Below are 27,987 nucleotides of genomic sequence, written 5' to 3' on the forward strand. Positions count from 1 at the left end.
CCTTGTCACAATTCCTAACCTGTCTAAGGGGACTAGAAAGCCCTGCCAGAACTAACTCCTCCCCCACAACAGTGGTGAGAATCAAAAAGGAGATGGTTGTGGATGAAGTGTGGCCCACATGGGCACTTCTCCAGTGCTCTGGTATTCGTTGTAGTTTAGGAATGCATTTGCTCATAAGCAAAGTAGCTGTGGCCACCACCCAAACCCACAATGACTAATATAGTCCTATGAGCACACCCATCTTGGGCAACTCCAATGCTGCACACCTACTAGGAATTGGGAATATGTTGCCAGAGAGCATTGCTAGCTTCCCCCAAAAAAATAGACCTGCTCACAACTGTGCCTCCAGCTCAGCCCGGGCCACCCAGCCCCCAATGTAGAACCCCTTACTGATCCTGCTCTTGAGCCATCAGTGCTAAGCTCACTTGTAGGCTCCTGGCCAGGCTTTAAAATACAGGGGAACTAACAGGGAACATAGGGATTCCTTTGCAAATTCACTTGCTGGGCCCTTGGAGACTCTTGGAGAAATTGGGCATGACCTGCTGTGGTTAAATGGGTTTGGAAATCTTTGAGAGGTCATGGCTCTCTAAGACATGGCTTGCTGGGCAAGTTATATTTGGATGCCCTCCCCCTACCCCTCGGGAGCAAGGGCAAACTCATCTCACCCTGCTTTGCACAACACAGAACCCCTCAACCCACGTCAAAGATGACAGGCAACCCTCAAAACTGGACCCCTTGATGCCCAACTCAGAGACTAAGTTCATCGAGCCCTCCACCTCCCAGCAGACCTGAGTTCCAGCAGACCTGCGTACTGGAGCAGTGCCTTCCCTGTGTGCTGGGTCGTCTTGTCTCTACCCCCTAAAAATGACTTCATTAAATGTTGTCAGAGAGCACTTGCCTCTTCCTGGATCTGGGTGGTCTGGGGGGCCCAGATTCCTTCTTCCAGACCCGATTCTACCCCTGGGCCCTCTGCTGCAGCACAATAGTCTCCTGCCTGTCCCAGGAGCTACCATCTCTGGAGAGTCAAAGGCCATAGTGGACCCAGGAGGGCAGGGAGAAAAGTGCTTCCAAAGTGGGAGCCTAGGAGACAAGCTTCTTCCAGACCTCCAGAAGAAGTGAAACCATCAGAGGCCAACTCTTTTGGGAGACATGAAAGAGGCTGGGACTTTCCACCTGCCCCAAACATCTACAACTAAAATCCTTTTTTCAGTTTGGTGGATCTATTTCTAGGGGCGAGAAAAACTTAAAGTCTGCCGATGGCAACCAGTTACACATTAGTGTGAAACAGCCCACTCACCACAGCCAGGCTGAGCCTGCCATACTGTAGTCAATGCAGCCAGGGAAAGGAAAGCAGATGGCACTAAAGCAAAGGGGTCCTCCGCAGAGAGAAGGCCTGGATTCTAGCTACGAGCATGCTGTGTGACCTTGGGTGACTCAAGCAACCTCTCTAGGCTTGTTTCCCATCTATCCCATGCAGAGCTTGACCTCTCTGATGGTAAGGCTCTTTCCAGCTCTAACATTTCTGAGTCGAAGATGACTCTGGCCAGGAGAAGAGAGAAAGGAAGCAGGAAGGATAGAGGAAGACAAGGAAGAGGATCGTGATGGAGAAAAGCAGAAAGACTGCAACAGTGGACTCAGAACCTGCAGGCCCTGGTAGAATTCAATCTAGTTGGGCTCCTGTCCCAAGCAGGCCCTAGCTCCCCTGTCTGTGGGCAGGGCTTAGACTCAGGTAGCTGAGGGCCAGGAAGGGTCAGGCACCTGGTTCAGGTCAGGGGTTATGGAACTCAGAAGGGAGAAGGGGGCCAGAATTGGGATGAGTGTCAGACAGTTCAAATAGTGGACCAAAGACTCTGTTGCAGTCTCCTTGCCCTCTGCCTAGAGCTTGGATAAGTGGGCATGACGTTGAGACCTTGAGGAAGCCCAGAGAAGGGTCAGGTGGGCCAGAGGAAGCATATTGGCCTTTTGTGCCCAGGGTCAGCCAGCTCATGCCAGCCCCTCACCCATAGGCCTCGGCCCTGACCATGCCCAAGACTCTGGCTAGACAGTGGCAGGAAGTCCTCATCACCCCACCTGGGACTCCTACCCAAAGTTCAGCCAAGCAGAGCACTGCATGAGCCTCACCTCTGATAGATGGGCCTTCCCCAGAAGCCAAGATTGGTCCACGCCTCTCAGCCTGCCCTGTTCTATCCGCGGAGCTCCACCAGGTCCTCTCTCTCTCTGCCTGCTGACCCCAGCACAGAGAGCAGTAGCCCCTATCTGCTCTGCCTTGCCCTCAGCTCCAGGGCAGCAGGAGGCTTGATCATACTGGTCCCTGAGCTACAGTAGCTGGGTGGATCCCAGCAGAATTGGTTTCAGGTGTGGCTGCCTCAGGTTCCCCATTTGTGCTCAGCTACAACTGTTGATCCAGGTCAGAGAGCATCTCCACAGGAGCGATGGATACCTTAGAGACCAGATAGAAATGAAAACACTTCACACAGTTCAGCCCTTTATTGCCTCCATGAGGTGGAGGAAGAGGGGAAAGAGATGGATGAAAGAGGAATGCCTCCACTGAGATGAGGCAGAAAGGAGGAGGGGTAGGGAAACAGGGGTTGAGGATGCAGACACCTCCACAGGTGGCCCCACCCCTCAGGCCTTCCTTTCACACCATTCTCTCTGATCACACCTGGGGCAGGTCCTGGGTTAAAGGCCGGAAGGTGAAGAAGATGGGTTGGTCAGGCATCAGGATGAGGTTGAATGTTGTGCCCACGTCACCGAGATGTTGGATTTCAACTCTGAAATTCTCCAGAATCTAAGAAAGAGGGGTGGTGGGCTTAGGGGACAGGTGGGGAGGATCTATCTCCCCTAGACCAGGCTCATTCACCTGTAGGCAGTGCCTGTTGAGTATGATTTAGGGAGCTCCAAGGGGCCCACTCCAACTCTACTTAACCCTGCTCAGTGCCTGAAAACACACAGGTGCTGTCTCCTTGATTCAGGCTTTCACTTTAGTTTCCACAAAACCTTATCCCACCCTTCCCTCATTTCATCACCACTATGGGCGGGGGGGAACAGATGGATGTGGGCACCAATGGGTGACAAGTGGACTAGTCCAAAAGAGGAGGCAGCAGGGAATTGTGGGGGAGGACTCTGGACAGAAACAGGAGTAGGACGGTTGGTGCTTTCTTTTTCCTATATCAATTTTTTTTTTTTTTTAGAGAGAGAGAGGCATCAATTTTGGTTGCTCCACCCATTCATCCCATTCATGCATTCATTGGTTGCTTCATGTATGTGTCCTGATCAAACCCAAAACCTTAGTGTATTGGAACTACGCTCTAACCAACTGGGCTACTCAGCCTGTACCGGTGGGTTGGTACTTTCATTAGGGCCAAAGCTAGCCCAGGGTGCCCAGAGGTCCCCAGGCTAGACTCACATGGATGAGGAAGAGGGTCATCTCGAGCTCTGCAATCCGTCGGCCCACACACTGCCGAATACCCCAGCCAAAGCCCAGGTTCCGGAAGTGGATGAGGTCCTTGTTTTGCTCCAGCCAACGGGTAGGATCAAATTTGCCCGGGTTGAGGAAGAACGTGGGATCTTGGCCCATGGCAAAGATGGCCACCTGCACCAATGTCTGAGGACAAGATGAGCAGAGGCCTCAGTAGGCCTCACCTCCTCATAGCCAGGAACATAATCCAGCCTTCCCCACTCCCACTCCCTGGCCTTGCTGCCCAGCTGTCCAGCTGACGCTGCCCACTGTGTGACCTTGAACAAAACCCTACTGCTTCCTGAGCCTCACCCATGACTGCAGCCACGAGGCCAGGGATGGCCCAAGGGATTGTCCTGCCCTTTCCTCAGCATCAGAGGGCCCCCAAGACTCAGGTAGCCCATGGGGTTGCCCTCCTAACCCTGGGCTCCAGCACCATTCCAGGGATCACCTACTCTGCCTACCACCTCTGCCCTTCACACTTTGCTGTTGCCAAGGACCCACCAGCCAGCTCCAGGAAGACAGGCAGTAGCCCCCCTCTGTATGCAGCTGCAGTTGGCCCCAACCTCCTGTCTGACCGGCAGGGCCTGCAGCCCTGCTGTACCTACCTTGGCAGGAATCATGTAATCTCGAAGAACCAAGTCATTTGCAAGATACCTCTGCAGGGTCACGGAGATAGGGTGGAGTCTGCCAGAGGAAGACATTCAGAAGCTAATGCCTGGAGGCCAGGACAAAGTCCCCCACCCAGCATGGCATCGCAGGCCCAGTGGCAGCACCCCAGGGGAATCTAGAGGCAGGGCCAGGGCCCTAGTCCTTCCTCCCCATTCCTAGCTGTCTCTCCCTGACTTCTCATTTCCTGATACCAATGTTCACCAGTCCATCCTTGTAACCCTGTCTCCAGGGACCATGCTAGCCCTGCCTAGGATTGGGGGTGGGGCAGACATGGGTGGGCATGGGCTTGCCTCAGTATCTCCTTGATGCTAGCTTTTAGAAGTGGGACCAGTTGCAGCATCCTGCTCATGTCTCCCCCAGCCTGGCGCCGGGCAGCCAAGACTTCCTCCCGCAGCATCTCCTGCACTCTCAGGCTGCGTGCCATCTCGTAGAGGTGCCACTGCAGTGTCATGGACGTCTGGCAGGGAGTGCGATGCAGAAGACCAAGAGGTCCTGTTACTTCTGAGGCTTAATTTGCAAGAGCTTCTCCCCACCCTCATCCCAGTATCCAACCATTACCTACAAAACCAAAACCCATTCTAAAGACAAATGTCCCAGAAGGGGGCAGCCCAGCAGAAATGTTTGGTGCAGCACTTATCCCTGCCCTGGCCTTTCATGTCACCAGAGGCCGCCAGCTCCCCAGCCAGCAACGGGCATGCACGCAGCCAAGGGCTTCTTCCAGAGGACCTCAGAGGCCTTAGGAGGCCCCAGAACCCTTCTGTAACAGCTGTGTGCTGACTGGCTCTCGTGCCTTTTGAAATGCCAGTTAAACAGGCAGCCCTCTCTCCAGTAGAACTTCCCCAAACCTTAACATTTGCCTATAGCAGCCAAGTGGGGAAGAAGGCTCAGATAACGAAACCAGGACCACCACCCTGGTTCCTGTCTGTTGCAATTAGCATGTGGTGTATACTGAGAAAAACCTGCTAATCTCAGTATTAGCAGGAGTCCTGAGCATTAGCCCTTCCCTGGAGGTATATGACCCTCATCAAGCCACATGGTCACACATGTTGGGAAACGCCCTGTCTGGTTTCAGGAACTGTAAACCCGCCAACAGGCGAGAGGGCCCCAAGGCTGGAAATAATCAGGGAGGCCTTGGGAAAACAGGCCCCTGAGAAGACGAAACCTGTCCCCCAGACAGGGGTACAGCCCCTGTCTCCCTCACATCACCCTGCTTGGCCCTGTGATGGTCAGTTGTTGATGACGGGTAAGTTTTTCTCATGAGGAGAAAAAAAACCTAAAACAGACATCGGCCGGTATGGGGGACAAGGGCATCGGGGACACGGAGAAAGGGCAGAAAGGCCCACACCCCTCAGCGTGGCTTAGACATGGCCGGAGTCCTCATTCTATCCAAAAGAAGTCTCCTGGTCTCTTGGTGGCTCCCTCCCCCTGCCTGGCTCAGGCTCAAAACAACACCAGAGTCAGTCCTAGACCAGATCTGGCGGTTCCCAGGGAAATCAGGCCTAAAAGTAAATTCTTTAAAGTGTGCTTTGTTTTTTCCTCCAAAGTTATGACAGCCAGCTGATGCTCGGAAGGAAATTTACAGTATTCCCAGACCCTAACCCTATATGCTTTGGCACTTTCATGTTTACTACACTCTCATGTTTACTCATCTCTCTTGTTTACTAGTCTCCTCTCAGGTCCATGTAAATCGGTGTGTTCCTGCCATTTGTTTTCTTCAAAACATCATCCATTCTCTGTAAACGGTTAATATACTGATGTAATGAGATAACCTGTGCATTCCTGTTACCTGGCCTCACTGATAACCCTTTCAATAAAAGCCTTTGAACAAAGGGGCTCTGGGCCTTCCCCACTAGGAGGATGTGCCACGTCCCCTCTCCTGGCAGACAGAGAAGCATTTGTGAAGACTCATGTTTATTCCCCTCATCCATGACACCCCGGGACAGGCTCTGTGGGATTCAAAGTCCCTACTTCCATCTCAGCTGGCCCTGGATGGTAACCCTCAGATCCCAGAGAACTGTGCTCCCCGTGACGTGCTCCACCCCCTGCAGCAGTTGTTGCCTGGACCAGGACGAGCAGCGACCCGCAGTACTCCTCTACAATACACGCGACACCCACATACCTCCATGGCAGGACCCCAGGCTGATGCAGTCCCCCTTCCTAGGCTTAGAACATGTGTTGTTGCACATGTCTTACCAAGAATCATACTTTTGTCCCCAAGACATTTGAACACTCTCCTTCTTCCAGTAGCAGCAATCACAAAAATGTGCCATCCAGCCACTTCCCAGTTTGGAATTCTTGCCTGGCCCCCCAGGTTTCCCAGATCAAGTCCAGAGGTTCTGACCTGATGTACAGGGTCCCACAACACCTGCCCACTGCTCCCAGCCTTGCCACCACCTCTCTCCAACATGCACCCTCTACTCTAGCTGTACTGAGCTACACACTGCTCCTGAAATCTTCCTCCAGCTGTTTCCTCCTCCTAGAATTCCCTTCACAGCCTAGAAAGCTAGTCTGTACTCGTTCAAGGCTCCAATCAAATCTGTGTATTTGTCCTCACTATTTCCAAGACTGGACAGAGTGGCTACTCAGGGAATTCTTGTTTATTTAGGTAGTCAACTAAGTTACTAGTTGTGTGACCTTAACTAAGTTCCTGAACCTCTCTGCCTTGGTTTCCTCATCTGAAAAATGGGGATAATAGTAATATACCTCATGGTTTTGTGAACACTAAATGATTTAATACGTGTGAAAAGCCTAGGCCCCCTACCTGTACATAATGCGTGCTCAATAAACATTACCCAACAATAACAGCTGGTTTGGTGCAGATAAGCATTTTTTTGGAGATCCCTTCTGCATATCTGACAAGAACTAGGTTTAAGATACACTCAAATATTCCATCTGCAGCCTGTCACAGGGACTGGAAGTCTTCCATTAGAGCGCAATATTAATAAGATACCTAGGCAATAAAGTTATTCACCCAGGGGACTTTGACACATATTTCTCCCTAGTCCTGAAATGCTATTCCTCATCTCTCCTCCTGGCAACAGCCTTCAAGACAGAAGCTAAATTTTAACTCCCCCATGGAGCACCCCTCCATCCTGCAGGGCCTCTCCCCAGCATGGTCACTGCCTAGTCCAGACCTGCTCATCCCACCCTATGACATGGCGTGGGGGTCACCCATGCACACACTATCTCCTTGTCATCGGCTGAATTGTGTTCCCCCAAATTCATATGTTGAAGTCCTAACCCCAATATCTCACAGTGTGACTGTATTTGGAGACAAGGCATTTAAAGAAGAAATAAGGTAAAATGAGGTCACTGAGGTGGCCCTAATCTAACAGGAGTGGTATCCTTATAAGAAGAGGGAATCAGGATGCAGACACACAGAGATGACTATGTGCAAACATAGGGAGAAGAGGAACCTCAAAAGAAACCAACACAGCTGGCACCTTGATCTTGACTTCTGGCTCCAGAACTGTGAGACAAATAAGTGTCTGTCATTTAAGCCATTTTGTATTTGTTCTTTGCATGGCAGCCCTAGCAAACTAATCTCTTCCTCTTCCCTGAGCCATTTGAAACACTTGGGGTCTGGTTTACTGTATTCATCTTTAAGGTCTCAGTGCCTGAATCACAATTAATAACCAATAAACACTAAGTAATTAGCATTCTGTACCACATTAGCATGAGAAAGATTAAGATATTGAAGAAAGGAATGGTACACAGGAAGACAGATTTTGAGTTCAAGAAGAGAACGTTCTGGGGTGTTGGGCTGTCTGTGGGGAGGCCCTGAGGGATAGGCCGTAGAAGACACCCTCAAGGCATCGGGGCCCCATGGGGGAGAATGGAAAACAACAAAAACACCCACCCTAGAAGGCAGAGCCTAGGGCAAATTCCACCGGCTCCCAGCTTTTCTGAGCTTCTGCCTGCTTTCCTGAATCCAGTGAGCTGTGTCCCCCACCTTTGACTAAAAGACATCTCCTTTAAAGATTCCATGCAGGACCTGGGCTTGCCTCCTATGTCTAGTCACTCCCTTCTCATAGGTAAAGAAAAATTGTTGGATCAACCTCAAGGGATGCTCCATGGGCGACCGATTTCACCTCAGCCTCCTAGGAGATGAGTATTTAGGAAATGGTATCAGGACAGGGAGATCTACCTGACAAGGGCAGGGTTTCGAATGAGGTAAACTCCTGGAGAAGGGACACAGGGGCACAGGAGAGAACGGTGTGCCCCTACAGTCACCTCACCGTGTCCACGCCCCCTGCCAACATCTCCGTGATGTTGGCCTTGACATCCTCGTAGAGCAGCTTCTTATTTCCCAGGAGGCTGTACATGACACCCGGGTAATTGTTGAAGTCTCTTTTCTGTCTCAGGTCCAAGTAGAAGTTCTGGGTGTACTTCTCAGCTGGGGACAGACAGGAGAGGAAATAAAGAGTGAGGCTCTCTGTGGCCAGAGGGAAGGAAGGGACCCTTGATGAGAGGAAGGTGGCCCCAAGGGCTTGAGGGTTCTGGAGCCCTGTGCATTCTAGGTTGCTACTTTATTGAGCACATACTATCTGCTAAGCCCTTCCTATCTGTTTCTTTGTCTAATTCTTGACTAGAGCTTTGCACAGTAAGTGATATCATCCCCATTTTACAGGTAAGGAAACAGAAGCCCACAGAAGGTAGTGACTTGCCCAAGGGCAGATGGGCATCAGGAGCAGAGCAGGATTTGACTCCAGGTCTGGCTTGGTCACTACACTCCAATCAACCTTCTCTGCTCTACTTTACTAATCTCTCTCACCCAAGTCCCAGTCTGTCACCAAGCACAGCTGGGTATAATGCACTGGTCCTTAACCCATGTTGGGGATCATGGGCTCCTTGCAAGAATAGGATAGACATCTTTGATCTTCCTTCTGCATAAAAATCTAACCATCCCCAATGGCTGGCCTTCAACCCATGGTTTCCAGGGCTTCTAGGACCTCCCTGAGGCCTATCCATGCCCACCAGAAGGTGGATTTCCTACATGGCAAGTCAGTGCCCATTGACATAACTTGGGACAAAGAGGCAGACTGACAATTGGGGCTTTCAGCTGTGTGTGTGTGTGTGTGTGTGTGTGTTCTCACCCAGGTCTGGGTTTCCCACCCTCTGAGGTAGACCAGGCTGTCCTAGCCTCCAGACTGAGCTGTCCATGGTTCAGCCAGAGGAATCCTCACCTTTACTGAAAATCACATCCCAAGCAGCCACATGGTCCCGCCATGTCTTGGTCCTGAGCAGACGGAACAGGTCTGGGGGGAGCATGAGCATGGGGACGCTGGTGTGGAACATCTGGTAGACGGCATCAATGAACCGCTGGGCCTCGGGGTCCACGATCTCCTCCAACATCCCCAAACGCTCCCCAAATATGACATTTGTGATGGCTGCAGGGATAGGCACAAGCTGAGGGGCCTTTTCCAACCTGGCCACCCAAGAGCCTCAGCTCCCAGGAACCTGCCAACACATGGAGTCTCCTGCCCCCAGCCTAGTATCCTTCAGTAAAGAAACAGAGGCCTGAGGTGATGGCACTGAAATTTCAGGGCTGAGGGGAACTGCCCTCTGGCAACCACTCAGGTCTTTTTGAGGGACAAGTGGAAAACCCTGAAAAGGGACAATTTGGGGGGAAAGCAGTCTCCAGCAGAGCGGACACAGGTTGGGATGAAACTACTTTACCTACCCTTCCACCAGTACCCCAAGCAGCCTCTAGGCTTTGCTCCTGGGCTCCTATATTCAGTCAATTATATTTCTCCTATAATTGACCGAATTGGCTAAATACTTCCTGAAACAGGCCAGATGGGAGACTAGGAGACATAAAGCCCTGGTTGTTGGCCATCCAGGACCCACTCTGGCTAGACTGGAGAAGTCACAACAACCCCAAGTTTTTCCTAACTATGTGGTCAGGAATTTGAATCCTGATTTCATACCAAACTCTGGACACCTCAAATCCCCAGCAGTGATCACAAGACCCTTCCCATCATGCCACAAGGCCTTTTCATGAGCTACTTCCTCTGCCTAGACTGCCCAACCTCCTTACACCATCTGGGTAGCTCCTACACATCCTTAAATATCCAATCCAGATTAACCACCCAGTCCTCCCCTCCCTTCCCAGACCTCAAAACTCCATGTCCTAGGAGACAGAGATTTGCAGAATGAAGGGCTGAGGATGGCAATGGGGACCTACATTTTGGAGATCCGTGCCCCCACAGCATGAATGCTAGATAAGAGTGCTCAGCTCCCACTGGGTAACTGATGGCAGAGGGTATGTTCACTAGCTCATCCCAAAAGCCATTCCCAACACTTCTTATGCTGGCTGGGTCTCAAGATGGCAAGCTGGGTTCTCCCAACCCCAAGACAGCTGCCAAGTAGGTGGAAGGCCCTTACACTCGAAGGCAAAGCGAAACAGGTCATCACTGATGTCCCCTGAGAACTTCCCAGAGCCCTGCTCAATACGTCTGTGCAGGATGCTGACAAAGTCCTGTGACACCATGTCCAGCAGGGGGATGAATTTCTTCATGGCATCCGGAGTCATGACCTCCTGATTCAGGGCCAGCCGGTCTTTCTTCCAGGCTCCTGACTTCCTGTGGAAACACAGGCCCTTGGGCCCTAATGGTCTCAAACCCAGGCACACACAGAGGGACTGACTGGGCTCTCCCAGGAGGCCAAGCCACAACTCAGAGTTCAGTACTCACATGCACCAGCCCTCACCTCCCCCTAACACCCTTTGCTTCCCCACCAGCTTGCTTCTTCAGCTGGGCCCAAGGGAAGAGACAGGAAGAAACTGAGTGAAGGAGAACAAAACCTGACTGCCTCTCCACTAATGCTGCGAGCCAGGAACTAAGTCTCTTTCAAACCCCCGAGTCTTTGCCTTGGCTGCAGGTATCCCCATCACTCCCCCTTTTTCCTGGCTGTTGCTCACCTCCTGCCATTTGAGGGCCCCTGTATGTCATCTTCTCCGCTGACTATGCAGACCTGCCTCTCAGCTGCACCCCTAGCACATCCCATCATTCACATTGGTGGGGACTCTCAGGTGTCCAGGGCTGTGTTAGCCATAAACCTCAGCTTATGACCCACTCTTGAAAGTAGATCCACACAAAGCCCTCTTTCTAGTTTGGAGACTTTGTTTGTAGGAATGGTATTATACAAAGAAAAAAAGAATTAAAAAAAAAAAAAAAGAATGATACCAGAAACTCACCACCCAATACGAAAACTAGGAACATTGCAGTAATTTACGTGGTTCCACCTGGTCTTCCCCAACTAAGGGGATCACCAACCTGACTCCCTTGCTTGCTTTTGTGACTAATTTTACCTGATCTGCATATATTTCTAAAACACACTTTATTAAAATAACTTCTTTAAAGAGTGTCATGCTTTAGGAGATTTGCTTTTTTCACTCAATCTTATCTGTCTCAGTATCATGTGTACTGTTTGGGGATCACTGAGTTTGTTCATTTTGAGTGGCGTATGCCACCACTCACTCATTTGTGTTTCTCTTGGGAAGTTAGTTGGTTTCCTGGGTTTTGTGCTTTATGAATGGCACTGCTGCCAGCCTTCCGGCATCTTCCCCCTCAGGATGCTCTTTAGAGCGTGTCCCAGAGAGCGGAACTGCTGCACCATAGGATCATGTGTATTCAACTCCAGGTCACATCCAACTGTTGTCCAAAGTGCTGGCACCAGTTTTTATCCAACGAGCAATCTATGAGAGTTCTAGTTGCTCCATATCCTCATCAACATTTGATGTTGTCACACTTTAAATTTGTGATGAGCAACTTGGTGGAAAATAGTACTCACAGTGGCGGGGCCCTGTCCCACATGTCATCAAACTCCCAGAGCCTGACACAGTAGGTGCTCAATAAGATGGGACTTAATGAACCAATAAATGAGAACTTTGCAAGATCTTTAATTACTCATTCAGATCTTCGCCCTGGCCATTTTCCCGATGACTGGCAAAGCAGTTCATCATCACTACCACTTGTTTCATGGAGGCAGGAAGATAACAGGGATTTGCCTAGGAGCCCCAGCTAGAAAGGACAGAGCAAGCATGGCCCCAGCTCCTCTCCCCCACTTCTGTTCTTGCCACAGCTACCAATGTTCTCCCTTCAGCCCCTAGGAGATGTCTCAGAACTCACTTGAACAGGACCCCGATGGGTCTCTGGTAATGCTGGTGATAGGCAACCCAGGGTGGGATGCAATATCGTTCTGGGGTGGAACCCTCAAATTTAAAGAGAAGGGCCACATCTTCAGGGTCAATGATAAAAACTGACTCCATGTTGCCAAACTTCTCCCTGGAGGGAAAGAGAAGGGCTATGGTGTAAGAATTCAAGGAGAGTTGTGTAAACCCTGTGCAATCAGGCAGAGCCTGGTGGGGGGGGGCGGGGCATGGCAGGGGCAGTGGCGGGGGGCTTGGCTCAGCTGTAACCATTTCATGGCTGAGAGCTCAGAGCAGATGACCCTGGAAGTGGATCCTTTCCACCATGTTCTTGCTGCCTCTCCCCTGCTCTGAGTCTCAGTTTCCTCTTTTATAAAATGGAGATGAATACACTGCCTGTCTCACAGGGTTGCTAAAGGATAAGGGGATGGAGTCAATGCTTTCTGTAAGTGACAGCTTTATGCTCCTCTTATTATTCACAGGCTGCTGACATACCACGCCATGGTCTCCAGGACCAGCCTGTGTCCACCCACCTTCCATGGGCCATCAAGTCCTCCATCCCAAGTTCATTCCATGCTCATTCTTCCTGAATTTTCATACCCTCAGCACCCTCACCCACTGCATAGCTCAGAATCAGGGCACCTTCATGTCACCACTGGAGGGGTCCTGCACTGGAACGACTCCATGCAGCTTGCCAGGCAGGTCATACATGGCCAGTCAATCCTAGGCTGTAGGATTGGAATTTTAGCAGTGGTCATCTGTCTCCAAGAATCACAGGCCTGACCAAGCACTTCTCTATTAAAACAACACTCTGACCCAGGTACAGAGTGTTGACATAAGAAACATCCAGCCCTGGCTGGGTGACTTAGTTGGTTGGAGCGTCCTCTCATGCACCAAAAGGTCGCAGGTTTGATCCCCAGTTGGGGCATGTAGGGGAGGCAACACATCAATCTCTCTCTCTCTCTCACTCTCTCTCTTTCATCAGTAAAGAAGACATATCTTCCAGTGAGGATTCAAAGAAAAGAAAAAGAAAGAAAGAAAGAAAGAAATGCCCAAATTTGCAGAGAATTTTGTAAGAGTTTATTTGAGCCCAAACTGAGGACAATCGCCAGGAAGCAAGATCTCAAATGCTCAAGAGATTGGAAAATGACAGTTTTTGCAGTTTCTTTTATGCATTTGAAATTAAGGAGGGAAGTAAGGAAGATTACAGGAAGGAGAGAAGGCAAGGCGGGGACTGGATCACAGGGTAGTTAACATTATTAGGTGCTCTCTTGAGGATGAACAGCTTTAGAAGGAAGGGTCTGAAAGAGGCATCTCAAAGGCCAGTTAACCTAGATGCACAGAAACAATGGATGGGGTGGCTTAAGGCAAAGATAAACCTTTTATTAAAGAAGTTAAATGTCTTAGGCGTGACTACCCACCCACACCTGCCCAATTAGGAATCTATGATCAGTGAAGTTAATTTCCCTGGAACCCCTTTTTTGTCCTCAAGATATACCTCACAAAGCACTTTGCAGTCTCTTTTAAAATACAACTGTTGGGAAACCACAGAAAATTCCACTTCTCACTTGCATCTGCCTGTGTGTGTGTGTGTGTGTGTGTGTGTGTGTGTGTGTGTGTTCATGCGCACCTTTTGCATAAGAAAGTCAATTCAAGATGTACTTCAACGTAAAATATTAGAAATATTGAGCTGAGTTTCTCCCTCTCTCTCTCTCTCTCTCTCCCCCCTCCCTCCCTTCCCTCCTTCTTCTCTGCATACCCCTCCCCACCTTCTTCCTTCAGAGAAGAGAGGGGGAGGAGGGTGTTGGGAGGAGTGGGAAAGAGGAGAGGGAAAGAGCTCTACTTCAACCCCTGACCTAGAAACGCCAGGCCTACCTTCCCAAGTCTCCCAGGAAATACCCTCAGTGTTTTTCCAGCTACTGTGTGTCCTCACACCACTACCTCCATACCCCCACCCTGGTTCAGCAAAGTCCTTGAACTGCTATTATTATCAATTCCGCTTCTGGGAATGTAGCCCAAGGCAATGATCTGACATGGGACAATGATGCCTGATGAATGAGGTTCATCACCAACGTGTCTAAAAGCAGAAAAAACCCAGAGTTCACTTTAAAGAATTGGCCAAAAAAATACAAGTTATCCATACAAGGGACTATGATGCTGCCTTTCAAAACTATATTAAAGAGAGAAAAGAAGTCCTCAGCATATTGCTGTAGGACACCACCAAACAGCATATGTAATATATCCACATTCCTAATGGTACATAAATATTATCAGAGTTGAGATTGTATCTGATTTCAATTTTTCATTTGTGCATGTTTATATTTTCCAAATTGTTCCACAAATATGAACAAAAACAGCCTTTGTATTAAGAAAAAACCTGTAGGCGTGGGGGAAGGTAAAGGGAGGGATAAATGGTGATAGAAGGAGACTTGACTTTGGGCTGGAGAAAACGCAACGTAATATACAATTGATGTATTATGGAACTGGATCCCTGAAACCTATATAATGTTAAATGTCACACCAATAAGTTTAATTAAAAAAATAACAAAAAGCAACCCCCCACCCCCACCCCTGTGTGGCTCAGTGGATTGAGTGCAGGCCTGCAAACCAAAGGGTTGCCAGTTCTATTCCCAGTCAGGGCACACGCCTGGGTTGCAGGCCGGGTCCCCAGTAGGGGGCACATAAGAGGCAACTACACATTGATACTTCTCTCCCTCTTTTTCCCTCCCTTCCCCCTCTCTAAAAACAAATAATTTAAAAAAAAATTTTAAATAACAAAAAAGAAAATAACCTACAAAATTTGTATTTTAAATTTCTTACATATATTCAGAAGTTTCTCATTTCTAGGCTATATGTCAGACTATAATGGTGACACAATGAACTGAAGTCAGACAATTAGAGTTCCAGCACTGGCCTTGCCCTGATGAGCTATGTGACCTTGCAAGACTCTTCTCCCTGGGCCTCCGTTTTCTCATCAGTAAAATGGGGGTTGTAACACTAACTTCAAGGGCACGCTGCATGACTTAGGTAAAAGTGACTCAGAAGACAGAAAGGGGTTTGATAAAGAGTTCCTGCTGGGGCAAAGGAAGCAGGGGATAGCAAGAGATCACCCTGAAGTGAAATTGAGGGATAGAGGCATTGACAGGCCTAGGAGAGAGAGAGGGAGAAGACAGACTCAGGAGCAATCTTCTTCCAAGCCTGATACTCAGCCTGGGGCCTTGCAGCCAACCAGCTGTGAGAAAGGAGCTGTAGGCTTCTAAATGGGTTGTGGGAGAGGGATGAAGTGACCCCTGTTGAGTGGCAGCTGGACTCCTACCCAAACAAGCCTGCCCCTGCTCAGCCAGCCAGCTGACATGTCCTATGATGCCTTTTCCCCATCACTCAAAGTAAAATGCACTGTCCCTCCTGATGTTCCCTCTTTGTCCCAGCCATCCCCTCTACCATCTCCCATCCTGCTCAACTATGCTCTCAGAAGGGAACCCAGTCATGCCCTGAAGGCGACTCACCTTAGAAACTACTGGACCAGAACAAGCAAGGCCTGCTACAGGGGGCAGCCCTCAGACACCTGCTGCCCACCTCGCTCCCTACTGCCCCCTCACCTCCCTACCACACCGGAGCAACAGTGCTCAGAGGCCAGAAAACCAAAAGCCCTTCCTCCTGGCAGAAAGCAAGATGGATACTTGTGGTAGAGAGGCTTCAGCCAGGCCAAGAGGAAGGGGCAAAATCAGCTGCTCCAGAGATTCACAGAACTGAGGGGCAAGGCCAGCACCCCAACAGGGTAGGGATCTAGCTGGGTGAGCAGGGCAAGAATCCTAACATCTCTGAGCTTAGTCCCTTCCTGACAACAGGGGTGATAAACTTGCCTTCCAAGGAGCCCTGAGGATAATGGATGTAGGGAGGCAGTGAACCAGGTTTGTTTTCTTACCATCCTCCCACCCATCCCCACGAAGTTAAAGGATATAGGATCTGGGAAGGGTTAAGGCTGGGAACTGGACCCATTGTTGAGAAGCCTTATCCATTCTCCTGCTACCATCACCAGGCATGGAAAAAATAAAGTTAGAAGGTGGACAAGAAGGTGAAATGGGCAAGCAGACAATTTAGGGAAGGGGAGCACAGCAAGGCTGCCCAGGCCCCTCTCCCTCCCTATACCACCAGCCCCCACCCTGCACCAGGCTTACCTGTAAATGGGGCCATACTTCTGGAAGTTCTGGACTTGGTGGTAGTGTAAATTCTGTGATCCTTTCTCCCTCCAGAAATGGTAGAGGTTTAGCCAGCCATTGTCACCAGGGGAGGGGATGTCACTGAAAGGGCGAGGCATGCGAGTGGAGATTCGGGCTCCCTCTCCAGTGGGTACCCTGGGGTGCCCCAGCCCCTCCTGCGGGACACTCAGCAGGGGCTGGCAGCCTCTGAGCAGGACTGAACGCAGAGGAAGCGCCCTGACCAGCATGCTGCCCCCACAGTTGCCACTGTCCCTGCTCCTACTGCATGCAGCAGGACCTGACAAGAGACTGGCTGTAGGCCCCTGGGGTGCAGCTTATTATCTGCCAGCTCAAGGTCAAGGCAGAAGCTGACAGAGCAGGCGGCTCACTCTCCTCCTCCTCCTTGCATTGGCTCCCGCCCACACAACCCGTCCTAGACTCGGGTATGGAAGTTCAGTCTGGAATATCTGCAGCCAGAGAGGTTTCCCAAAGCACAAGGAGACCCCTCTGTCTCTGTCCTCAGTGCCAGCTCCAGCAGTCCCTTGAAGTGGTACAGAAATGGTCCAGGTTTGTGCTTTTCCTCTGCGGGGGCCTCTTGCTGAACCCTACAGTGGGACCCAGCTACTGGCAGACATCCATGAGGACCTACCAACAGCCTGGGCTTAGGGACAGTGTGGGGCCTAAGAGGAGGCTGCAGCTTTGGGGCAACATACATCTTAATTGTGACCCTGTTATTTATACATATATTATTATAAACTGTTTTTGTATAGTTCCCTGATTTGTTTTTGTTTTTTGTTTTTATTCTTTCTTCTAGAGTTCTCTGATTTTTGAAGGTCTTCTCTCTCTCTCTCTCTCTTTCTCTGTAAATTAAATTACAGTCCTATTTTGCTTGTTGCAGAACACTGAGAAAAAGGACAAACAAGAACTCTGGCCAATGTGGCTCAGTTCATTGAGTCTGGTCCCTTAAATCAAAAGGTCATGGATTCAATTTTCAGTCAGGGCACATACCTGGATTGCTGGTTCAATCCCAATCAGGGAGCATGCAAGAGGCAATGGATGGATGTTTCTCTCTCATAGATATTTCTCTCCCTCTCTCTTCCTTTTCTTCTCTCTAAAAACTTTAATAAAGAAAAAAGAAGATTTAAAGAAAAGGACAAACAAGAAAAATTACAGTCTTCTGAGTCTTTAATGTCAAGTAAAAGAAGTCGGACACAAAAGAGTACCTGTAAGTACTGACTGTGAATGAAAAAAGGGTTCTATGAAAAGTAATCTCACAGGATGATCCGATTATAAATTCCTAGCTGGGCAGGTCAGGGTGGATAGTCTGGCCCTGAGCCTGTAACTTCTTTAGTAACAGATTTATCTTTGCCTTAAGCAAGCTCTGTCCTTTGTTTCTGTGCATCTGAGTTAATACACTTTAGAAATGCCTTTTTTTTCAGAGCACAGCATGTATATCCTATAATCCAATCCTACCTTGCTTTCTCCCACCTTCCTGCAGTCTTCTTTATATTCCCCCCTAATTCTAAAAGCAGAAAAGAAGCTGCACACTGTCACTCTGAGAAGCATTTTTCTCAGTCTGTTGATATCTTGCTTCCAGGTGTATCCTCTGTTTGGCTCCAATAATTTTTTTTAAAAATTCTCTACAGTTTTGGACATTCCCTGCATCAACATGTTGGATTCCATTTTGACCAAGTTCAAGAATCGGTAAAATGAATTTAGGGTGTTAGAAGATGTTCTCTTCTCGGGGAATGACTGGGAGAGGCCATGAGAGAATTTTCTAGAGTGCTAAAAATATTCTTTCTTGATCTGTGTGTTTATATATGTAAAAATTCATCTGAGGTATAAACTTATGATATTTGCATTTTATGAAACATAAGTTACCACAGTAAGAATGACAAAAAAAAAAATCATTTTCTACCATAATTTTTCAGACTCAGTATCCCAGCACCGCTTGCAACTGGAATGCCGGCAGATGACTTGGGCTCACCCAACAGACACCCCTAGGGACATTTTGGTTGAGAGGAGGGAGCAGGCCCCATGTGAAACCCTTCCTGGTACGTGTGACAGCCAAAGATCTCTTACCTGGGCCAGTTGCCGCATGTGAGTCCTGTGGGGGTCGTGAGTGGCCACTGAGGCAGCCCTGGGAGGTAAATTGGGTGATATTCCTGAAACATGTAATTTTAAAATACCTTTTTTCTTTTAATCCTCTCCAAGGATATGTTTACTGATTTTATAGAAAGAGGAAGGGAGATAGAGAGAGAGAGAGGGCAAAAGAGACATCAATGTGACAAACACCCATCAGTTGCCTCCCTTGCCCTCCCAGACCGTGACTGAACAGTAAACCTTAGTGTACAGGGTAATGCTCCAACAAAATGAACCACCTGGTCGGAGCTAAAGATAACCTATTGTTAAACTGTGCCCCAGCCCTGACCCGTGTAGCTCGGCTGCTTGGGTGTTGTCTTACAAACCAAAAGGTTGCCTGTTTGATTCCCTGTCAGGGCATATGCCTAGGTGGTGGGCAGGTCCCCTGTTGAGTTGGGGCGTGTGCAAGAGACAACCGATTGATGTTTCTCTCCCTCTCTTTCTTCCTCCTTTCCCCTCTTCCTAAGAATAAATAAATAAAATCTTTAAATTACGCCCTATAAACCTGATTGTCTTACCTGCTTGGAGATTTTGTGGAATTGCATAGTATCTCTTGATAAATCCCTTCCATGCAAAACATTAGCTGGAGTGAATTCTGTTTTTGACAACTAAGACCTCTGAATAACACAAAAGTAATGTCAATCTAAAAATAAAAAGCCTTTTAAAGAGGCAACAAGCATTTGAGATCAATAAGAATAGCTAAGGCCAAATAACGTTCTTAATTGGAGATAAAGGCAATGGGTATTTTTGAGAAAGGGGAAGGGAACAATTACCTCACTGAAGCATTTCCATGGTGAAGGTAGCATGGTGATGTTAATTCCAAACAATGTGGCCACTAATTCTCAGTCCAGGAGTCATCAGTCCAGTGGTCAACTGCTTTCTTATCTTTGCAAACAGTTCTTTGGAACACAATGTCATCCTAGACCCAGTCTAAAGATTATTTGCCCTGTTGCTAACATTCCAAGATTTGAGGTATAAGATGTGCAAGTCAGTTCCTCTGGATGGTAGCTCCAGCTCCATGGCTTCATTTACATTATCGTTTACAGTAAACAAGTAATCACTTTGCTAAAAGTCTATCACACGCCTACACTTCAAACATTATTTATACCTAAATTAATGCACTAGGTTGAATCATTTTGTGTCAGTCTATTTTAAAATTATGCCCCCTAAGCTCTGACTCATTAAGAGTACACTGCAGGAACCAGAGAGAAAGTCTCACGACATGGTGGTATTTGATGGAAGAGTGGGACACAAAAGTTTGTTACAGAGACTGCCACTGTCACACCTGTGGCTCCACCACCCTGAGATAAACACACACCCTGTTAAAAAACACTTTGGTGCACCTATTTCCTCCCCGTCCTTTCCTAATTAACTTTTTTCTGTTTTCTTCTTTCTTTTTCTGAGTGGTTGAATTTTTTTTTTTTTTTTTTTTTTACTGCAATGTATAGTTTTATCCAAATAACTCGTATAGATGGTTTAAAAATGCAGGTTTAACTAGAGAAGCTGAACTAATAGGAGATATGTTTTAATAGATTTGCTTCATGGAATTGGCTTATGCAATCACGGGGCTGTCTGGGCAAGTCTAAAGTCCATAGGTCACAAGGTCAGGAAGGACAGTCTGGGACTCCCAGACACAAGCTGAACCTCCTGTCCATTGTGGAATTTCTTCTCCAGGAAACCTCAGCTCTGCTTTTAATACCTTCCAACTGATTGAATCAGGCCTGCCAGACTGTCTAGGATAATCTCCTTAAATCAACTGATTATAGACATTAATCACATTTACAAAGTGCTGTCACCACGACCCCTAGATTACTGTTAGAATAATTGAGCCTAGGTAAATTGGTATATAAAATTTAGTGACTCTTGGAGTCACCTCCCAGAGAGGAATGAAAAATCTTTCCTCAAAACAATCAAGCACATTAGGTTCCTATTCGCCTCTGTTTTGGAGACCTTCTACGCACTCACTCTTCCCATTCCATGCTGCTAGTCTCTGAGCCCGTGAACAACTACCATCCAGGGACTTCCCTTCACTGTCACCTTGGAAATTTCCTGTTTCTCACTCCTGCTTCCTGGATCCAATGTCTCTCCTGTTTTCAATATCTTTCTTAGAAAGAATGTGTGAAAAGTAAAATTTTGAAGACTTGCTTATCTGACAATGTCTTTATTTTGCCTTGACTAAGAGGTTAGCTGGATATATAATTCTAGGTTGGAAATAATTTTCCATTTTAAAAAATACTGTGTGAAATCATAGTTCCATTGCCTTCCATTTCCTGGAGCTGCTGTTGAGAAGTCCATGCTATTCTGATCCCTGAACACTTGCATTTGTCCTTATTCCCTGCAGTCACACTTAGGATCTCCTCTTTATTTTGGCTTCTTCAAAGTTCACACTGCACCATGCCACATCAGTCCTTGGGCTGGATACCTGGTAAGCCCTTTTAATCTAGAAACTCATGTCCTCAAATTTCTGGACATTTTTATTGTATAATTTATCTTATAATTTCTTCCTTCCATTTAACTTTTCTCTGTTTCTGGAATTCCTGTTGTTCATACGTTAACCTTCTGGATTTATCTTTCATTTACTTTTCTTTTCTTTTCTCTCTCATATTATATTTGTCTTTTCATCCCAACAATGAGACATTTCAGTTTCCAATCCCTCTGTTGCAATTTTTATTTCCACTATCTGTTTTTTTAATTTCCTAGGGACTTTTCCTATAGACAACATGGACACAGTAGTGTCTCAAAACTCTCTGAAGATATAAAGCATAGGATTGTTTTCTAGTGGTGGGTTTGGAGGGGGGTTTTTGTTTGTTTTTTGTTTTGTTTTAGTTTTCTCTTGCTCTCTGTATTGTCCCTATTTCCTCTGAGTTCCTTTTTCTGTTTGTTTTGGTCCCTGTCTTTTATGTTAGAAGTTCCCTTAAATGTCTACTGATTTTTGGCAGTCCACTAGGAGTCCTGTCTGGACTCCAAATTTAAGACTCAGGACCCAATAGCCTGGCCAGCTTGGAGCATGTAAGTAGGCTTTCTCCAGCTGTGGCTTTGGGACAGGGCCATCAGGGAAGACTCTGACAGATCACCAGCGTCAGTGGCTATGTGACTTTTCAGGTAGGCTGATCGTTTTCCTAAAGAAGAATCTTCTACATTTTCAGTACAGGGCCTCTCACTTGCCTCATCGTGGCCAATGTCCCTGGGCCCAGAGATTTTTTGGTCCAATGACTCTAGAGAGCAAACAAATCTCACCATGTTGATCCAGAAGTCCTCCAGGTGTTGTGTGCTGTGGTCATCATGTTCACAGTTTTGTGTGCTGCTGCATTTTCACCCCAATTGTCATAAATATTTCCTGTTTATTATTAAATGCTCCTGAACTATCTCTTGGAAAAGCTGCATCACGATCTCTGAGTGAGGTTGTCTGAACCTTATTCTTTCAAGTTCAAAACTCTGAGGTTCAGAGGTCAACTTGGGTGTGTAGGTGGTGCCAGCCCAAGTGAGGTAACAACCATGGAGACAGGAGAACGTATTTATTCCCACATCTGCAACATTCTACTCCTCTGCTCCAGGCACTGGGTAGGTGATGGCGGAGAGGGAGGTCCTTGGGTCACACTGGCCTTCCCTCCATGGTGGTACATTGCGGGGAGGTGAAAAGAAAGCCATGAGTCAGGGGAGGATAGAAGGATTCTAGAGGCCAGAGGGAGGAAGCAGGGTTTGAGGGCTGAGGCTTGGTGGCCCCCACGGTGGCAGTGGGAGAAGATGAGAATCCTGCCCAGAGGACAAAGGAAAAGCACCTGGAGAAGGCAGGAGAAAACCAGGAGAGAGCCAACAGGACTGAGTTTCAGGGAGAGCTGAGGTCAAGACATGTGTCTGTGCCAGACAGGGAGGGCATTTTTCATTCCTGTGCATTTGTGTTCTGGATACTCAGCACTTTACGGACAACTAGATCAGGGCACAGTTTGCCTAAGTTAAGAACGACATCCTAGCCCTGACCGGTGGGCTCAGCTGGTTGGGCATCATCCTGCAAACCAAAAGGTAATTGGTTTGATTCCAGATCAGGGCATGTGCCTGGGTTGTGGGTCTGGTCCCCAGCTGACTGCAAGAGGCAACCAATCAATGTTTCTCTCCCTCTCTTTCTCCCTCCCTTCTCCTCTGTCTAGAATCAATAAAGAAAAAAAAAATTTTTAATTAAAAAAATATGACACCTTGAGGCCAGGTGGCTCAGTAGGTTGGAGCATCATCCTGCACACCAAAAGTTTGCGGGTTTAATCCCCAATCAAGGCACATACTTAGGTTGAGGGTTTGATCCCTGGTCATGGTGTGTATAAGAGGCAACTCATCAATGTTTCTCTCTCACATCGAGGTATCTCTCTCTCTCTCTCTCTCTCTATTTCCCTTCCTCTCTCTCTAAAATTAATAAACATATCCTAAGGTGAGAATTGAAAAAAGAATGACCCTCCACAGCCTGCTGGTTTTCTGCTTCCCCAAGGTAACAGGTGAAGAACCAGTTCCAGAGAACAAGTGAGAAAGGAATAGGAAGCGATGACAAAGAGGAGACCAATCACAGCTCAGAAATCTAACCAACTAGGTACTGCTGTGGCTCTGCCTTTGTACTAGCTGGTGACCTTGAGAAATGTTCCCATTTTTTTAAATTTTTATTTATTGATTTTAGAGAGGGGGAAGAGAGAGAGAGAGAGGAAGAGAGACGGATCTGTTGTGCCACCCATTCATTCATTCATTCATTAGTTGATTCGCATATGTGGCCTGACCAGGGATCAAACCCACAACCTTGGCAACACAATCAGGACAACACTCTAACCAACTGAGGTACCTGGCCAGGGTAAGAAATGTTCCCATCTTCTCTGAGAGTGTATGTCCACCTCTTTCAAATGAGTTACCTGACAGGACCACTGGGAGTTGGAGAACACCGTCCTCAGAACCCTCCATGCAGGCCTTGACCTCCATGAATCACAGTGTAGACCTTCCCTTGGAGGAGCCTAGAGTACTTGGAGGTGGCAGACGGGTTGAGTCAGGGTGCCTTTTACTTTCCTTCTTTTGGGCAAAATAAGGGAACCTATTCAGAGAGAGCAGCAGAGGGAAAAGGAGGGGCTAGATAGGAGGCAAAGCCAGAATCCAGGTGGAAGAGTAGTGAGGGAGTGAGAGCAAGGAAGCTGGGGACAGAAAGGAGATTAGCTCCAGGGAAAGTTCCTCCTGGGTAACACCATGTCAGAAAATGATGAGCAGGGTTTAGGATGAGGGAAGGTAGAAACAGACATCAAGACAGGAAATGATTCCCTAGGCATTGTCTCTGCATCTGGAGCCCTGCCTTCACCTCAGTGCACCTCTCCAAGAATGAAGAACTCAGCCCCCAGTGAGCAGGACATGGCCTGTCCAGCTGCCTGTAGTTTGCCCCACAGGCCACCTGTATCCTTGTATCATTGTGGCTTCCTGGCCCAAGGCTTCAGATCCTTCCACAGTACCTAGAACATGTTCCCAGTTGGGAGCAAACTAGACCAGAGCTCAGTGGAATAGAGAGGTATACTCCCAGGCTTAGGTGTGATCGTGGGAGGCCCAGGTCAGGGAGTCTGGGCCCACATCCCAAGCATCTGGATTCAGGAACATCTAGGAGATCCTGCTTCTCAATTTCTGCACCTGGGAGAGGTGGTGCAATATGGTACAAAGAGCACATTTTTACCACACTGTGCCTTCGCAAGACCTCTAAATTTCCATGTCTATATTGATAGAATCTTGGGAACATTACTATGTGCAGGGAACTTTACATGAATTATTCCACTGAATCTTCATATACCCTTTGTGAAGTAAGTTCTAATACTTTCCTTGTTTTACAGATGAGGAAACTAAGGTGTAAACAGGTTGGACACATGCCCAACCAGTGACAGAGCTGGGATTCAAGCCCAGGTGAACCTTCTCCCAGGGCTGAGCTCTGGGAGCCCTCACCATGCTGCTAAGAAGTGGGCCTAGAGATACTAAATGAGGGCATTAACAAGCTATGAAACACCCTGTACACTGTAAAGTGATGGTCGAGCTAGGTGTCACAGGCTGAGAAACCTGGAAAGACCCTTAGGTATCACTTCTTTGGTCTCCCACTATATAGATGGGAAGACTGAGGTCAAGAAAGAAGCAGATACCTATACTGGACCACTATAGCAAAGCCTCAAGCCAGGCCTCAAGCCCCCAAAGGGCCACAGGGACCCAAGTGAGGAGTGGCCATTGGGAGAGGTGTGGCTGGCTCCTCCCTGAAACCTGCCCAGTGTGAGGCCGGGTGGATAACCACTGCAGACTTCCACAGAGTAGGCACTTGGCTAATGACAAAGAGGAAGGCCGGAGGAGGACGTGAAAGTGACAAGAAGGTCTTCATCCCCCAGGCCTTGGGAGAACTTGAAGAAACAGAGGAATTTTACCTTGAACCCCAATCTTCGTCATCCTTTCCCAGCTGGCACTGATCTGGAGCCATGATTCAGTATGGCTGACTCAGATGAAGCCCTGGGTCCCTTGAACTGAGGTCCGTAGTCAGACTACCCTAGGCTTACTCCAAGATCTTGACAAATCAGCTCACCACCCAACTCAGGATGTCGACTCCTCCCTGACCACACTGGCTCTCTGATCTGCCTCTAGAATGCCTCCCACCACACACCCCTAGACCCAGCCCAGCTAAGATCACTCCCTATACACAATGCTCCCTTGAACCCACCACCTTCCCAGAAAACAGGATCCATCATAATAGAGTTTCAACAAAACTACAGACCATTTGATAAAAGTGTATATGTCAGACCATTTGATAAAAGTGTATACATGGGGAGCGCCACAGAGAGCATAATGCTGCTTGAAACCTGAGGGAAACCATCTGGGGCCAGCTGAGGTGGGAGCAGGGCTCTCAAACCTGCAGAGCCCTTCCCGAGGTTGTCACAGATGAGGGGGAATAAGCACAAAATGTTGCAAACACTTCTCTGTTTGCCAGGAAAGCAGACGGGGCACTTCCCTCCTATTAGAGAAGGCCGTGGCATATCCCCCATCGCCCTTTGTTCCAAGGCTTTTATTGAAAAATTTATCAGTGGGCTAGGCAACAGGAATGCATATGTACACTCGTTACATTAACATGTTAAGTTTCACAGAGAACAGATACCTTTAAGAAAACAAGTGACAGGAATTCACTGATTTACATGGGTCTGAGAGGAGACCAGTCTAAACAAAAGAGAATGAAGACAAGGGCAAGTGCCTTAATGATAAAGGGTAAGAGGCGTAAATAATGTGAAGGTCCTTTGCAGCATGAGCTGACCAGAGATATGAAGGAGGAACAGAACACACTCTGAAGAATTTACTTTTAGGCCTGATTACCCTAGCAACCGCCAGATCTGATCTAGGGCTGTTTTTCCTGCACTGTTAGCCAGGCAGGGGGAGGGAACCTCCAAGGGATAAGGTGACTGCTTTTCGGCTGTAATGAGGACTCTGGCCATGTCCAAACCAAGCCAGGAGGTGCGGGGGCCTCTTTGCCCCTTCTCCGTGTCTCCCAATTTCTTATCTGCTGCCCTTATCGGCGAAGGCCTGTCTTAGGTTGCCCCTCCCTCCCCCAAGGGGTCTAACCCATCATTGGCCAGGACCATCCCAAGGCAAAGCAGAGGGGCAGGGGCGCAGCTGCTGCCCAGCGGAACAGGTCAAGTCACCTCAGGAGCCTGTTTCTCCAAGGCCTCCTGATTATTTCCAGCCTTGGGGCCCTCCAGCCTGTTGGCAGGGTTACAGCTCCTGAAACTAGGCCGGGCATTTCCCAACAGACAACAATCTACACTATACCTTATGCTTTACTTTGGACAATGTGACTCCATTTTTTTTCAAAATCTTACCTGCTGACAAATAAAGGATATATTTAAAACATACATAGACTGACAGAAAGTAGAGAGGCAGTTGCTTTTGGCTGAAGGCATGATATCTAATGAGTATAGAGTTTCTTTTTGGGGTGATGAATATGAAAATTTTCAAAAATTAATTGTAGTGATCATTATACAACTCTGTGAATATACTGAAAACCATTGAATTGTATACTTTAAATGGGTGAATTATGTAGTACGTAAATTAGCACTCAGTAAAGCTGCTACCTCCCCAACACATACACATGCACACAGACACGCATGCCTGCACACACAGGAGCTGATGTCCTGCCCCTTTTTTGTGTTTATTAGCCGAGAGATCACCCTTGAGAGTAAAGTTGTCACTACACAGCCACTTGACCCAGGATTCCAATAGTGTTAAACCAATTCCAACACAAATTTAGAGCAGCAGGTTTTAGCAAAAAAAAAAATAAAATAGAACAAATATTTGTGCTTATCAAGAGTGGTTGCCATTCTCTGTAGGAGAGTGACCACTGCCCCTCCCAGGCAGGGGCTTTCTGATAAAGAGAGATAGGAGGGGGCCTGTTTTGCCTCACTGGCGACCTTGAGACTGGAATGACATCAGCTGGGAAGGCCATGTCTCACAGGGAGCACCAAGGCAATGAGCTTCCACAGAGGAAAGCAGCCAACTTGTTTTTCTTCATAAAATCTCAGAACCAAGGTGAAATTTGTAAATTCCTGAGTTAAAGCCAATTCCTTTGTTTTAAGTGGCACCACATGCCTCCCTAGAAGGAGCTGTGATTCGTGTGGCAAGACCACCTGTGGTCCTCCTCTTGGCAGTGCCCCACCTTCAGTGCAGCCTCCACACCTCCCCTCAGCCCATGTGTCTGGGGCACTGACCACCAAGAGTCACCCAGACAGCGGGATCCTGGCCTTATTCCACCCACTGACCAGTCACTGGCTGAAGGATCAGCTGTGACTAGTGTGCCAATGCAATGTGAGGAACAGTTTGCTGAAGACTTTGGGGAGAGGAACTTCTTCATTCTTCTGAAAGAGTTTCTAGAACCACATTGTTTTCTCTGAACGAGGCTGAATATGTTAGTTATCTGTTGCTGCTTAACAAATTACCCAAAAATTTAGTTGCTTAAAACACAAATGTTACCCCACAGTTTCTGTGGGCTGGGAATCCAGGCACAGCCTTGTGAGATGGCTCTAGCGCAGGCTTGCTCAGGAAGGGCTGCTGTCACCTGGGGTTTGGCTAGGGCCAAGGACCAACTTCCACACTCACTGGGTTAAGCCAGCCCTACTTCTAGACCTCAAGCTGCTGTTGTCAGGGGACTCAGATCTCCCTGGCTACTGGTTGGTGGCCTCAGTTTTCCACCTCACGGACCTCTCCCTGGGCATCTTGAGCATCCTCACAATGTGGCAGCTGGCTTCCCCCAGAGCAGGAGATCCATGCACGAGCAGGTGGGAAGCTGTATTCTCTCTTGTGGCCCTAGCCTCTGAAGTTACTCACTGCCACTTCCCCTTTTTTTC

General features: G+C 48.1%; 2 protein-coding genes across 2 annotated transcripts in view; one reads left to right on the forward strand and one right to left on the reverse strand.

Moving 5' to 3' along the window:
- Positions 1-792, forward strand: part of CCDC33 (coiled-coil domain containing 33) — a 110,362-nt gene extending 109,570 nt beyond the window's left edge. The window contains 1 exon segment of the mRNA XM_054578694.1: positions 685-792. Coding sequence (XP_054434669.1) covers positions 685-792 — 108 coding nt within the window.
- A 1,858-nt stretch (positions 793-2,650) lies between these two features.
- Positions 2,651-16,728, reverse strand: LOC129079756 (cholesterol side-chain cleavage enzyme, mitochondrial). The gene is made up of 9 exons (XM_054585052.1): positions 16,460-16,728; positions 12,262-12,417; positions 10,517-10,713; positions 9,316-9,519; positions 8,368-8,525; positions 4,420-4,586; positions 4,066-4,144; positions 3,407-3,604; positions 2,651-2,788 (listed from the first exon to the last, which is right to left on the reverse strand). The coding sequence occupies exons 1-9, from the start codon at positions 16,726-16,728 to the stop codon at positions 2,657-2,659; spliced, it is 1,560 nt and encodes a 519-aa protein (XP_054441027.1). The 3' UTR covers positions 2,651-2,656.
- Positions 16,729-27,987: the final 11,259 nt, after the last annotated feature.

The sequence above is a fragment of the Pteronotus mesoamericanus genome, unplaced genomic scaffold (genome assembly GCF_021234165.1).
Source record: "Pteronotus mesoamericanus isolate MK-2021 breed Mesoamerican mustached bat unplaced genomic scaffold, CSHL_Meso_final contig_100, whole genome shotgun sequence".
Lineage (NCBI taxonomy): Eukaryota > Metazoa > Chordata > Mammalia > Chiroptera > Mormoopidae > Pteronotus > Pteronotus mesoamericanus.

Excerpts from the sequence above, each read along its gene's own strand:
- LOC129079756 (XM_054585052.1), bottom strand. The coding sequence starts at position 16,728 with ATGCTGGTCAGGGCGCTTCCTCTGCGTTCAGTCCTGCTCAGAGGCTGC. Across the intron at positions 12,418-16,459 it reads AAGTATGGCCCCATTTACAG|GGAGAAGTTTGGCAACATGG; the intron begins GTAAGCCTGGTG and ends CTTTCCCTCCAG. Across the intron at positions 4,145-4,419 it reads AGCATCAAGGAGATACTGAG|ACTCCACCCTATCTCCGTGA; the intron begins GCAAGCCCATGC and ends TTCCTCTGGCAG.